Source organism: Panthera pardus, unplaced genomic scaffold (genome assembly GCF_024362965.1).
Source record: "Panthera pardus isolate Hobbes unplaced genomic scaffold, ASM2436296v1 HiC_scaffold_11, whole genome shotgun sequence".
Classification (NCBI taxonomy): Eukaryota; Metazoa; Chordata; class Mammalia; order Carnivora; family Felidae; genus Panthera; species Panthera pardus.
The window spans coordinates 99,096,177-99,110,537 of NW_026526666.1; the positions used below are offsets into that span (position 1 = coordinate 99,096,177).

The window sequence follows — 14,361 nt, forward strand, 5'->3', positions numbered from 1 at the left end:
ACGCCGCCGGAACAGCCAGCTGGAGGAGCGCGCCCGCTCCTCGGAGACCAGGCGGCAGCTCAGCGCGCTTCCCACCTCCGCCAGGCCAGGACCGGGCAGAGGAACGGCGGCAGGCACTCGCCGAATCTGGGCTCTGCCAGGAGAGTTCTCTTCCTCCGTTTTAGAGTTCCTGCCCAAAGCCTCTCTCCTTGTTAAATAAGGGTTTCCCGAGTGCTGCGGAGCTGCCTCTTTTTATTAAGGTGGAAGTTTTCTGCTCGTCGCAAGTCCGCACCTGCCAGACTCCGGCTGATATCCAAACAGAGCTGGCCATCAGCACACAGTTTTCAAGAAGGATAAAGAGGCTGGGGCTCGGCAGAGCAAACGCAAGCAAACGCAACTGTTTTTAAAAGGGGGTCTTCTCAAAATGCAGACAAGAGTCTCAAAGACAAGACCTCCAACTTGGGCAGAACTTCTTTCTTTTGAGATCCAGTTTCCCCAGCAGAAAAGCCCTCTTTCAACTATAGCCAACAGAGCGACAGTGACACCCAATGGCCTCTTGGTTCAATCCCAACTGAGCATTCCTCGTGGCTTTCCCGGAGGCAGGTCTCAGGCCCAGAGCTCCCGTGTGAACACGGAAGCACGAGAGAAAATCAGGTATCAGCTACTCATCAAGAGACCGAACTGCTCATGGACAAATTTCCTGCCACTCCACGGAAGACATATACACACTGTATGTGATAATGCACGTGTGTGCAAACTGCAGAGAAGAGCACGCATCAGTACAGCCTCTTTCTGGGGGGGAGGGGGAATGGAGGGGGTGAGCACGTGTGCACACACAGGCACACAGACGCACAATACGTGGACTCCGCAACACCGTACAAATCAACTTGAAGTGGGACAAGGGATGCCAGAAGTTGCTCGCTGCGGTTTTAGGACCTGACTCTGCCGTTTCTGTCATACGTGTTCAGATACACGCTTACAATACATACACATGATACGCCTTTTCAGTGTATCTTCCCCCTTTCTTTTTTTTTTTTTTTTCTATTTTTCCCTGTTTCCTTCTTTTCTTTTTTCTTCTTTTCTTTTTTGGCTACTCATTACCATTCTTTAACTGTTACAATTTATATCAGCATATAATGTTAAATAATTACAGGGAGCAGAGCTCACTCTAGTGAGGATATAAACGCGCTGTGGGAATCTACAGATTTAAACAAATAACACTCACAGCAGGGGGTGAGCGGATGAATTAGCATTAATATCCTGCCTGGGAGATCCCAGTGCACTGGTACTGCTTAAATACAGATCTTTTCTGTAACAGTCAATATGACAGCTCCCGGCAATACGGCCCCTTTCCCTTTCCCAGTCAATATAGCAGCCAGTGAAAATAGAAACGTCCCTGTAGCAATCAATATAGCAGCCAGCTAAAATAAACCCTTCCCTTTTAAGGGCTATATAATAGTCAGCTAAATGGAAGAATTGGCACCCCTGCTGGATAGCTCAGCAGAGAAGCCAAGGAATGAACAGGCCACGAGCACTAAAATGATCCCTCTGCTTCTCAGATGGGCCCTGCCCAGGAAGGGAGAAAACATCCACAGGTAGGGAATCCAGAGGGAGCCTGCAAGGGACACTTGGCAGGCTGCTCCTGGTCCCAAAGAGCAGAGATGTTCAGGTCACACTGCAGGCTTCCAGGCACCTCTCATGGAGGTTTAATTTAAATGGCCAGAAATTCTAGAATCCTTGCTCAAATGGTCAGCTGGAACAGGGGAACATCGGTCTCCAGTGGGACGGGGCGGGGGGGGGGGGGTGGTGGTGAGAGTATCTTGATGTGAACCCTGAGCCCCCCACCCCCACCCCGCCCGCCCGCTCCTGCGCTGTTCCCACCCTGCTCCCACCCTAGCCCCAGAAGGGAAGAGTATTAAGTTAACAGCCTGTGGTTTTCTGTTTTCCAGCAGCAAGGATGGCGACTGTGTCAGAATCAGACATCCAGCCAAGTGGGTGAAAAACAGAGCATTCTGTGTTGAAAGCCACCCAGCAGATACCCACACTCATTTTTAAAACTCACCGCCATCAATCTATTAAGTATTGTAACACAGATATCATATCCCTCACCCCCACCCTGCTTCACGACGTGGAAAACACTCTCCTTCCTTGGAGACATATAGGAAAGGAGTTTAATTTTAACAGAATTCAGAGGATGCCTTGCTCTGAAGGCCCAAATAGCCCAAAAGCCTTTAAAAAGAAGAAAAAGAAAAACAGCAAGGAGTGTTTGATTCAGAGAGGTTCCTAGGCATTTGAAGTTATCACTCTTTTTCATTCTAACTAGCTACTTCTATAATTAGTTCTGTTGGATTTATGGATGCGACAAACGTGGACTCTAACCACTGGCACGAGTGCAGGTTTCCAGCCGACACTCCTGAAGTTAATGCTGGGATTCTGTTATGCTCCAAAGCAGATGAACGTGAGGGACCCGCCCCGCCTTCATTAAAATTCCACAATCTGTCTGCCATCCTTTGGGGAAATCCGCCGAGGGTCCCTGTTTCCCTGGCCAGGTGTTGAACACCCAGTGATGCTCATGTCATCAATCAGGTGAGTCAGTCAAGTGCCACAGTGTCAGAAACCGCCGGAAAAAAAAGATCCTGCAAGTCCTGGTTTGAGAGCTCAAGTCCTTAAAAATTTAGATCCCCACATCCCACCTAAGCCGTTAAGGCTCAGCAGGTGCTCTCTACTTCAGGAATTCCAGTTAAAGGCATCTCGGGAGCGGGAGCGGCGAAAAGGTTAGCGTGCTTGACGGAGGCCCTCTCAGGGCAATCAGCATTTTGTTGAGGGAGCCTGGCACTCAGTTCTCCGGTCCATCTTGGGAAATCCTAGTGCTGTCAGCCCCCCTGTGATCGTGGCAGCCACAAGGGCGGAGATGGATACGTGGGGAGACCTGGGGTGTACCCACAAGTGTGCAAAACGCAGATCCACAAAAGGTGAGTAGCTGTTACGATATGACATGGCGCTTAGCTTCCAGAGCGGACGCCAATGAGTGCTTTATAAACTCTGGTGTGCACGGACGTCTGTGTCCAAGTCTAAGGTCCACACAAAAACTCAGTTAGGTGGCTGGAGAGCGCGCGGCATGATGTGAGCCAAGGTCGCTTCAACTGCCGTGACGGTTCTCAGAAGGCGGAGGGGAGGCAGGAAGGGAGGGAGAGAGAGAGAAAGAGAGAGTCATGAAAGAGAAACGAATTACGGAAGGAAAGGAGAAAGGAGAGGCAAGAGAGAAAAGATGACAGAGGACACGGAGGGAACAAAATGAGAAAGAAAGATGCAAAGAGCTTTCAGGGCATTTTACGAAACGACAGTTGCAATAAAACAAATAGAACGGTGAGTCATCTGGTTTCCAACTTCTGAGTCAAAAGGGGCTGTTTCTAGACAAACTGCAAAGTGGCTCTGAGGCCTGCACACTCACGATGCCTCTCACAGCGACCGAACAGGATGTGGGGAGCGGACGGGGAGGTGGGAGTGAGCACGGTCTTCGCCGGTCCCAGTGTCACTGCGAATAAAGACTGTCAAGATTTAAACCATAATAATGGAAAGGCTATAAAGGTCTCAGCTGTAATGTTTCCTCTGATGTTCCCTGTCATAAAATGCCCGCTTGATGTTGCTTACGTGGCAATGATACAGTACACACCCGCGTACGTATGCACCAGTGGGAACCTTGCACCCTGAGTCCCCAGGCAGGAGCCGGGCAGCAACTGTGCGCTCCAGTTCCCCAGCTCATCATCACCATCTACCAAAGTGAGCACACGCACACGCACACGCACACACACACACACACACACACACTCCACAAATATGTACTGAGTGCCTACTTCCTGCCCACAGCGGCGCTGTAAGGATATCTGCCCATCCCAGAGAGGGATTAGCAAGGTGCCTGGGTGCCAAATGCCCAGGAAACAAACAAACAGACCACGCACTCTGCTTGGAATTCCGGCCGTACAACACGGGGTCTCCTGTGCTACGTCTGCCCCTAACAGCCTGACGCCGGAGCTCGGCAGCCTAACGCTGAGATGCAACCTCCCCACACTCCCGCCCCCGGTGCCTCCTGTAACATAAATCAGACAAACCCTCGAAAAGGGGGCTAAACTGGGCACCCACAAAGACTCGCCTTTACTTGGACTCAGCAGACAAAACTACAGAAAACCGCTCATTTCAAGTGCATGTTTTATCTGCCGTCTGCCACCTAACCATCGTAGGCCCAGAGGGAACCGCAGAGAAAAACAGAAACAAGACCTATGTTGATACTTCACAGACGTGACCGAGAAGCAGGAACTCAGGAAGAACAAGATGGACACGAGAACCGCACACAGAGACAGATAAAAGGAAGTCTGTATCTGTAAATCGGGGAGGCCGGGCAAAGCAATGGGGAAAGCCAAGGTACAAAATTAGGAAAGGACCGATCTAGTCGAGCCCGGCTCGGTGGCAGATACAGAGTGATAACTCACATTTGCTGGGCGGGCAGCCAGTGCCAACCACAAGCCATCGCTGGGCCGTCTTCCCTGTTGATCTGTAATTGGTGAGTCTGTGATGGAGCTACCAATTATCTTTAGGCCCCCTGTATTTAGTTCACAGACAAAGGGAAGCAGGAGAGACCAGTTAGTAATGAGTAAGTAATGGCCACTAAAATACATTGTATTTTACGGAGCTGCTTCGGCAGGAAAAGCCATTCGGAAAATAAAAAGGGAAAGAATAAAATAAGCTAGAGAAACTCAATTTTCTTCTCCCTTCCTCCCAAAGCCACACTTAGGATAAAATGAGGTTTGTGCAGGTTAATCCTTATGAGGTAAGAAAAAAATGATTAAATACATTAAAAAAATCAATTGTACATTAAACCAAATCCAGGAACTGCAAAAACAAACACCACAGCATCCCTCCAGCCGGCATTAGCTCTGCCAGTCTGGTCAGTGGGGGATACCCCCACCTGATGGAGCCCGCTGACGTAACGGAAGATAAGCAGAAGGGGGAAGAGAGTGGAGCTGGGAGGGCTGGGGCCAGGGGGAGGACTACAGATCTGGATTTCACCGGAATAAAGTTATTTCTAGGCACTACAAAGAACGACAGAAAATGCCATATAAGTGGGGCTCTGGAGACCAGGATGGATTCTTCAAAGATCCGATAGAAGTAACCATAATTGTAATCACTTGATAAACAGAAGTTATAAGCCACTTCACTGTCAAATGACTTGCCACTATGTCTAGTTTTCTTCTGTTCATTAGCAGATTCTATTAACTGCCATTTTTCAGACCGACAACGGAGAACGAGCTGGAGAGGTGGGGCGAAGAGGCATGCCTTTGTCTCCGAGGAAAGCCACTCTCAGGGCTGGAATGGAAACTCCCACCCTTCCCCAGGTCCCCTCTGGGGTCCTCGGGGACGAAAGCCCGCAAGCTCGCAGAGCCCCAAGAGCGGCCGTCAGTCAGCGGCTCCTCCCACCGTGCAGTCAGGGCTGAGAATTCTTAGCTAATCCTAAATAAACCTCCCAGGGCTGAAATGTCGTGGCCAATTTGCTTCTCGGTGTGTACTGCAACCATCCGGTTCTGCCTGCAACCGACCCTTCTCCTTTTCGTCACTTGGCCTCAGCCACACAACTGGAAGAAGATCTGAGAGCCAGGGCCAGGGTGAAATATGGGCTTGTGGGAGGCTGGGTGCTAGTTACTCACTTCAACAAGGCACGAGTTGGCCATATGTCAGGCCTGGGCCCCAAAGTCTCAAAGAACTGGCAAATCCAAAGTTTCCCCTTCAATGTGCTGGTGCGGTGAGTCATTTAGAACCGTAAAGAAACCTGTGCGAGACGGGCTTGCGGGGGGAGGGGAGCTGAGGGAAGCAGCGAGAGGAAGAACAGGTAATCAACCATAGGACAGTCGTGTTCCCAGCAGAGTAAAGACACATGCCCACAGGGGAACATTTCAAAACATCTACACGTGATTAGAGAGGGTTATCAATGGCAACAAGCAAGATCTGACAAAAAGATTTCACTCTCTTAAAGACATCTCTGCGACTCTTATCTTCAAAGCCGGCGAACTCTGCTGTTAGCTCTGACAGTGAGGGATTTGACGGGGACGCAGATACAGGATCTACCGGAGGGGGCAGAGAAAGCAGGGATGGGATTTCCTGGATCCTGCAGTCTCTTCACTTATGCGGATTCAGGTGACTCCCTGAAGACCTGCTCAGCCCGAGTCAGAAGCAAACTGCTCAATTGTGGAACCTCTCCTCCTCCAGCAGGAGGGAAAACAGCAAGCAGCTGCTGCCCCCTAGAAGCTACCAGGGACACGGCACTCTGCTCTAGCGACACAGATGAAAAGATCCTATTATCTCGCCTCGATCCTGTAACCTGTCATTAGTGAGGTACATGGGTGCAGACGCCTCCTCCAGCACGAGGAGGCCCACATCACCTGTGATAAATTAATAGGTGCCTTTTAAACAGCTCAGAAGCATACAAAAGACTCCAACCAGGGAGCGCACGAAAGCAGCAGCTTCAGAGACAGCACAGACTCACCAGGCAAGCCCCTGAACCGGGCCCAGGCCCCTCCTGAGCGCCCCGCCTGGAGGGGGAGGCGAGGTCAGCGGGCTGTCCCCGGGGCTGTCCCCGCCTGCCCTCCGGACCTGCTCCCCCTGCTCCCGTGTGTGCGCCCCAGAGCTCAACATCGCGCCCTTAAATCCCAGTCCCGCCCCTTGCAACACCGATGGCCCTGGGCTTGTTTCCTCGCTGTAAACCGAGGAAAAGAGTAGTTCTCATTAACAAAAATAAAGAAACCGGCGCCAAGGCCAGCAGATGACACAGGGGAAGCCCTCCTGACCTCGGTCATCAGCGCTGGTAATTGGTCAGTTAATCGAAAAATCAGTTAAGGGCGGGAATCATTCAAGTGGAGCCTACCCTATATACCTTAAACATTTTACATGAACTTAAAACCTATAAACGTACAGTCATTTGCTAATCTTTTGATGTGGAGCCAAGACCTTTTCTTTGAGTGTGGGCCCACAGACTGATGTTCCCAGACGCCTTTCTTGCATAAACCCCACCCACGACACACCCTTCACAATTTCTAAAGCAAAGCGAGAACTTAAAGGCACTAGCAACGCAAATCAAAGCACTGAATACTTCGAGATTTTTATGGTCTTCCCCAGTTTAACTGTCATCTCGCTCTCACCTGAAAAGACATTTTATCTGCAATTCACATTTACCAAAGCATTCAGCCCGGCTTTTACCGAACCCTCTTCTCTCATTTATGTTTATAAACCTCTCTGTATTTGTAGCTCCCTCTGTTCACTTCTGCATTTCACCCGCTTACGGCATATTTAACAAAACTGCCTCATTCACTACCAAGTACAACCGGGCACGCACGGGTTCGGGGCGAGCCAACGTGGGTCTGCAGAATGGGCGTGGGTGTGGGTGTGACCGGCCGGGGAGCCCGTCGGTTCAGAGCACCCAGGGCCTCCTCCGGGAGCTTCCACGGTGCCACAGCAGCGAGCCAGTCCCTTCGGGGAGTGTGTCTAATGCGGGCTCTTGACACTTAAAAAAAAAAAAATCATGTATTTATTGATGCTGCCGCCCCTTCATGCGACAAGAGATTTGAAATGACTCGCCAAAGTACACACGAGCCCCAAGGATGCGGCAAAAGGAAAGCAGAAGGAAGGGGGAGAAACGACGTTTAACAGACGTTGTCTACTTTTTCCTCTTCTCCATCAAACTCCATCCGCAGGGAACTGTGGAAAAACGAAACCATTCATACAAATAATCAACTTGCGGGCCTGATCCTGTTGGCAGCTCCTCCCCACCAGGCTGGAGAAAGCTGCCCTGCCCCAGAGACCCTCTCGCTGGGGCCCAATCGGCCAGAGAGAGAGAGAGAGAGAGAGAGAGAGAGAGAGAGAGAAAGGCCTCTTGACAGACACTTCTGGGTGAGGGGTGTGACTGCTGGCCCAGAGCGCCACCCCACAGACTTTATAAGCACACACAGGCCCCTGTGCCACCGGGGATGCTGCTCAGGCAGGAGGTCACAAGGGTGGCAGCGCGTCTTTTTCTCGACAGGGGCAATTTATCCGATCCACTGGGGGCCATGAGTTAGCTCCTCTGTGACTCCAAGCGTCAGAGAGCGCCCCCGGGTAGATTTACCTCAAGAATCACTCAGTGTCGGCCCTATCTCTAGACTGTTCAGACAAACTCATAATGGCAGGGAGAAGATTTGTGGAGCAACAAGCATAAATCTTGGTTATAACTACAAACCATAAAAGAAAGCAGGGCTGGGAGGGAAGAAGGAAGGGCGGCGAACACGTCCTTCTGCAAAGCACCACTTCATCTTCCTGCGGCTTCTCCGAGCACCGAAGTGGGATTAACTACAAGGTCGTATTTTTCAAACCCAAATTGGTCTGCATGGTCTGAGACTGGGCTAAAATATTTTAAACTGAAATTATCCTGGAAAACGGCGGGGACGTGGCTGTCCTCAGCGCGACGTGACATGCAGAGGTTCTCAAACCAGGGACGCGTGGGAGATTTCCTGAGTTTGCCACACGGAATACCCACCTTTTAAGTCGCACTTAAAACAAACAAACACGCAAAACCAACAACAACAAAAAAACACTTTTAAGTGAAAAGTCTTTCAAATAAGATAATGATTGATTTTAAGTAAAAGAAAACCCTCTGAACGTCCCTCCGCCCAAACAAGAGCTTCCTTTAACCCTCCTCAGCAATTACTAAGGGCACCTGAAGAACGTGGAGACTATCCCCAGGAGACAGGGAGCAAACTCGGCCTTTCCTTCTGGAAGAACCACATGGGTGACAAGATTACAGCCCAAACTCGCCCCATTGCTGTGCGGCTCTGCGAAAGGCACATGGGTGCTGGGCTCCTCGGTTCCCAGGTCTCTAAAGTAAGGACACTTGCCTGGTTGGTCATCCAACAGTCAGGGCCTCTGACTGCAGGAACTCTAACAAATAGCAAGTATTACCGTGCAAGCCGGGAACCCAAAGTATAAACAAAGATGAATAACCATTTCAAATTCCACTTCCTTAATTATTACTCCTCAGAGTTTCGATTCATCTAATAATTATTTGTAAAAGGATACCTTAAAACTGGAAAGGAAAAAAACAAAAAACAAACCCACCTCTTCATTTACCTGGAAGAGGAAAGAACTTAGAGGGCCCCACCTAGTCTACTCAATAAACCCCATCTAGAACAGGAAGGACGAAGTAGGAAGAGACAGTAATTTCAAAATCAGTAAGTGGCCTAGAGATTACAGACAAGCCACCCAGAGCTGGAATGAGGCTGTTCTCAAGTTCATCCAGCTCTGCGGATTCTCATCAGCTTCCTCCCCACCAGGACCTGCGGGACTCTCTGGCACCCTCCCAACAAGGGGCAGGGGTCAGTGTTTAAAAACCAAAGTAGCATTTGCTTCGTATACGCATCTCTACTGCTGATGGGAGGGGAGTGGGGAAGGAGGAGAGCCCAGCACCTGCCCTATCTGAGCAGCGCCAGGCCTCAGGTCGGCTCACAGGATGAAGGCAGCAGCAGAGACGTGTCCCACCAGCCCCGCCCTGCAGTAGACAACTGATTTCAGTCCCAAGTTTCTCAGCAGTAGTTGTGAGGCGTCCTCCCCTCCCTGGCATGAGTTGCTATTAATGGTTTAAGTACCAAAATCTGCACAAGATTCACTTTTTTTCCTCTTTTTTCAGTTTACTTATTTTTGCAGAGAGACGCTTCATTCTGAAGGATGACATTCGCATTAAAGATTTTATTTTTAAGTAATTGCTACACCCGATGTGGGGCTCGAACTTACAACCCTAAGAGCAAGAGTCACATGCTCTACTAACTAAGCCAGCCAAGCGCCCCAAACTTGATTTTAATATTGTATTCATGAAGGTGTTTCACAAGCACATGGGTAATAAAACTAGCCCATTAAGAGATTTCAGGAAATTGTCTTTTTTTTTTTTTTTTTCAGGAAAAATAAATAAATATGGCAGATCTAAAGTATTAAGCATTATTATTTTAAGAATCTCTAGTGGTTGATTTCTATGCTGAGCTAGGTTTACTCAAGTGAGCTGTGATTTCCATTCAGGGACATCTGTCTGGATACAGGTGAGTGCGGTGACATTATAGGGATGATCTGAAATCTGATCTACTTACTTAGCTTTAAAAGTGAATCCTGGGGCGCCTGGGTGGCTCAGTCGGTTGAGCATCCGACTACGGCTCAGGTCACGATCTCGCAGGTCAGTTCGAGCCCCGTGTCAGGCTCTGTGCTGACAGCTCAGGGCCTGGAGCCTGCTTCGGATTCTGTGTCTCCCTCTCTCTCTGCTCCTTCCCCCACTCACGCTCTGTCTCTCTGTCTCTCTCTCTCTCAAAATAAATACATAAACATTAAAAATAGTAATAATAATAATAATAATAATAAAGTTATGTAGTTTGGGACTACAGGGGTGGAGGGATGCGGGGAAAGGATATAAACCAAAAAAACAAATCAGAACAAAAAAACTATACCTACAAGTCAGAGGAAGAAAAGAGGGCAGGAGACTCATCCATTAGGAAGAACGCAGTGTCAAAGAACAAAGAGCCAAAATGCTAGCTCAACCCAAATGCGTAAGCATTGCATAAAGCAGGTGAGCTGTAGGGTTGCTAGATATTGAAGACGTCGTGTTGAAACCAGCGAGCAACAGGCAAACAAAACCTCATTTATTGCTCACTTGAAACAACCACAGCTCATATGACTAAAAAAACTCTCAGACGATTACTTAACCCTAGTTTCTGTACCCCGGCAAGGCAGGAACCAAGTTAGTCGATGCAAACAAACGTCCACCCATTTAGAGACCCATCGGCCAGGTGGGGCTTGATCCTGCGAGAGCGGTACAGGGACCTGACTCTGGGCCCGAGCACACGCCCACACAGGTGATGAGAAAATTCAGGCCTTAACAGAAGGTTTTCAACAGGTCGGGGGCAGGGGCTGGGGAGCTGGAGGTCAATATTCTGGAGGACTGTCAAAACTCCTTGCCCTAGGAGGCAAAGCTCAGGGAAGAAAGTATAAAGAAGAAAAAGCCATCAGCCGTTTTAACTTTGGCATAGTTTTATCATCAATAATACGGACATTTCAACCGGGAGTTTACAAAATTTATCAAGACCGGTCTGTTCACCAATCTCCAGCCCTGAAAACATTACGACATCATAGAGCAACTCTCTTGCTAATACGGCCGGGATTGCCGGGGTGAGTTCTTTAATGGGGGACGAGGAGTACTGAGGAGCAAGAGAAGGTAACACAGTCACTACCTGGGTGGAATCCAGACAAGGGGATGGCTAAAAACACAAATGTGTCATTTAAGAGATGACAAGACAATATTCCTCACCACCAAAATCACAAGACAGTTTTTATGGTCCAGAGAGGGCAAACCTGAAGATCGGGTCCTCCTTCTCCAGCAGATAAAAGCAAAATAATAATGCAGACACCCGAATGTCACCTGTCAATGTCATTTCCACTGTACTGATCACTCCACGGAGTCTCGTGTGTCATTAACTCACTTTTCTAATAAAGGGAAAAATTATTCCAAAGTGATCATCTACTTCTGAAGACAAAGAATAAGATTATATGCCTTCAGCATCCCATGCTTAGTTAGCCCTTTTAGTGTAGAGAAGAACCGGCAGCTTCCACGAAAGAATTTCGTGGAAAACGTGCTCTCAGTTAAAAACAAAAACAAAAACCACTTAGCAGGGTGTTCCCCCAACACTGGAAAATCCTATTCCTCAAGACCTGGCTTCAAGTTTCACAGAAACCATCCCTAAGTATACCCCAGCCAGAACTCTTCCTTCTCTGAATAATGAGGGCTCTTAGACTCCCAGCCAGGCAATTCTGCACCAAATTACATGCGATTTTGTACTGTTTGCTAAAATTATATATGGTCTTGTACTGTCTGCTAATTGCTTCATGTGTACAAATGCCTTTTCTTCCCCAATAAAATGCATAAATTACGGAAGAAGGCTCAGTTTTATCCTTCAGCTGTCTGTTCCTCCAAGCATCCAAGCATCCAAGAGACGATGGCTAATGCACACACCTGAGAAGCCTGCCCTGTGGAAGCGGGGCTCGGGCAGTGCTGGGAGTCTTCTGTGGGTGGGGGAGACCACCTCATCCCTTCGCCAGTGCCCTGTGACTCTCACCCAGCCTCCTGCCAGCTCAAAGTCCTGTACCCCGACCCGCCACATGAGTCCTTGCTGGCCCTTGGCGGGCCCCTCTGCCTGGCACCCTCCCACCTCCACTCTCAAGAGGCAGAAGCAGCTCACACAAGACCATACAACTCGGCTGGTGCCCTCATTTAATCAGGCTGCTGCAAATGGTTGGCCAAAAGCAATAAGGGCATGACTGAGAGACTGTGGGAGTTTAATATAAAAAAATTAATAAAAAAAAAAAAAAAAAAGAAGGGAAGCAGAAAGGGTCTACCTTTTAATAGGGCCCTAATTACCCAACTCATAGGATCAGCCCAAATGAGATGGGAGTTTATTTCGGGGTGTTTTTTTTAATTATTGTTTTTTTTTATATATATATAAATTGCTGCTATGTGTTTTCTTTCCTCTGAGCAATTATGCAGCAAGTACGTAAAGAAGGGGAAAAAATATTAATTAAATATAAGGTAATTGTAGAGTTGGCCTGGAGAGAATGAGTCTGAACTCTGGACGATCACAGGCTACTAGGGTTTGAAGACTGCTCAGGGCCTCCCAGAAAAGAAAGAAATAAACATACAACCAACCACCAAGCAGATGCAGCAGACAGCAGGAAAAGAGCAGTGCACAGAAACATCAGCGGGGCCAAGGGGCTGCAGGGCTCCAAATACCCAGAAATTAGCGAGGCTGCCCGTGGCTTAGGGCTCACTGCTAGAAAGAACCCCCGAGGGTTTACCCCATTGCGCTTCAAGAGAAGGACCAGTCCCTCCACCGGTGATCGCCAGTTAAGTCAGTAGAGAAAAATGTAAAAGGAGGCTGAGAAGTAAAGGACTGCAGAGGACAAGCGTTCAGTTTGGACATGAGTCCAAAACCAGCCACAACTCTAGCCTGCGGGGCACTGACAGGCCCCGGGGGACACTCAAGCTCCTGATCTACGGACCTGGCAAGGAGAAGCCTGAAGCCTCTGGCCTTCATACCACCCTGACCTCCAGACAAACCCAGGCAAGACCAGAAGAGTGAAAGGAAGCCATCGCGGGGTGCAGTGGGAAGGGAGCTGACGCGACAGCAGTAGGTAACAGGACGGTGGCAGTGCTTCCCTGAATCAGCCCCAGCAGGGCTTGCGTCACCCTGGTCTTTCTAGAGCTCAGCCAAATCCAACTCCCCTTCTGCCTCGGGAACCTAGGAACGGGCTACAATTCAGGCCTGTTCACGCCAGCTAAGACCTCACATCACCTCCTCCCACTACTGCTGGAGGAGAGGGAAGAAAAGCAGGCCTATGACACGAAGGCTGGGTGTACATCCTGCAGCTTGCTATCACCAAACAAAGGCAAAGCTCTCAAAGCCGGCCCTCCATGAAACTTATCAGGCTGCTACAGAACAGGTCTTACGACCCAACGACCAACCCAACGAACAGGATTTGCGGCAGGCCCTGCAATGCAAACCATAGAATGAAAATGGGGTGCGCTGGCAGGGACTGGGGCTCAGACAACCAGAGCAAAAGCACTTTGTGAAGAAAGCTACCTTCGGAACCTAGTCCCAACTCCGCCTCCAAAGGTTTCAGGCATCCCGCTGGTTACTACTGGTCAGCAACAAACAAAGTGGTGCACCACCCCAAGGGGTGGATGCTTTCCCTTCCAGAAAAGACCAGGTTTTAGTAAGGAGACAGCTCACTAAATCCTGCAAGCCAGAGAAGAAGTCAGAAGTCAAAGGCCATTAAGTTAGTCTCCATATAATACCTACTTTTGAAGGGACACTGAAGGATGCAAAACTCCAGGATCATAGGTTTCTCCATACTCACACAGTATTTTAATTATTAGGAAATGATACTGTGTATCTTGGGTACTTACCAGAGGCTCTCGAGGCACCACATTTTCACCTCCTGGAGTAGAGCTTGGCTGCAAAGAAAAATAGAAACAAAAATAAGATCACAGTGCCACCCAATGGACATCAAAAAGCCACAGACGCTTCATTCTCCAGCAACACACACCAACACCTGTTCCTCCTATTTCCCACCAGCTTCTCAGACTGTACAGTGTTCTGCAGTGCCCTACCTGGAAAGAAGTAGCCCATGGAGTCTGAGTTAGCCAGTAAACGAGAACAGACTGCTTCTGGGTTCACTGCCACAGCATCTCAAGAAGACTAGGTTTAGCTTAAGAGGGCCCAAGATCAACAGCTGAGCAGCAAGGGCCGAGGACTATCATGAGATCCACAGAAA

General features: G+C 49.1%; 1 protein-coding gene across 2 annotated transcripts in view; it reads right to left on the bottom strand.

The window, feature by feature from the left end:
- Positions 1–14,361, bottom strand: part of PEX14 (peroxisomal biogenesis factor 14) — a 144,370-nt gene that overhangs the window by 107,470 nt on the left and 22,539 nt on the right. For both annotated transcript variants that reach the window (XM_019461356.2, XM_019461355.2), the window contains exon 2: positions 13,994–14,041. In XM_019461356.2, coding sequence (XP_019316901.2) covers positions 13,994–14,041 — 48 coding nt within the window. The remainder of the gene's footprint in view (positions 1–13,993; positions 14,042–14,361) is intronic.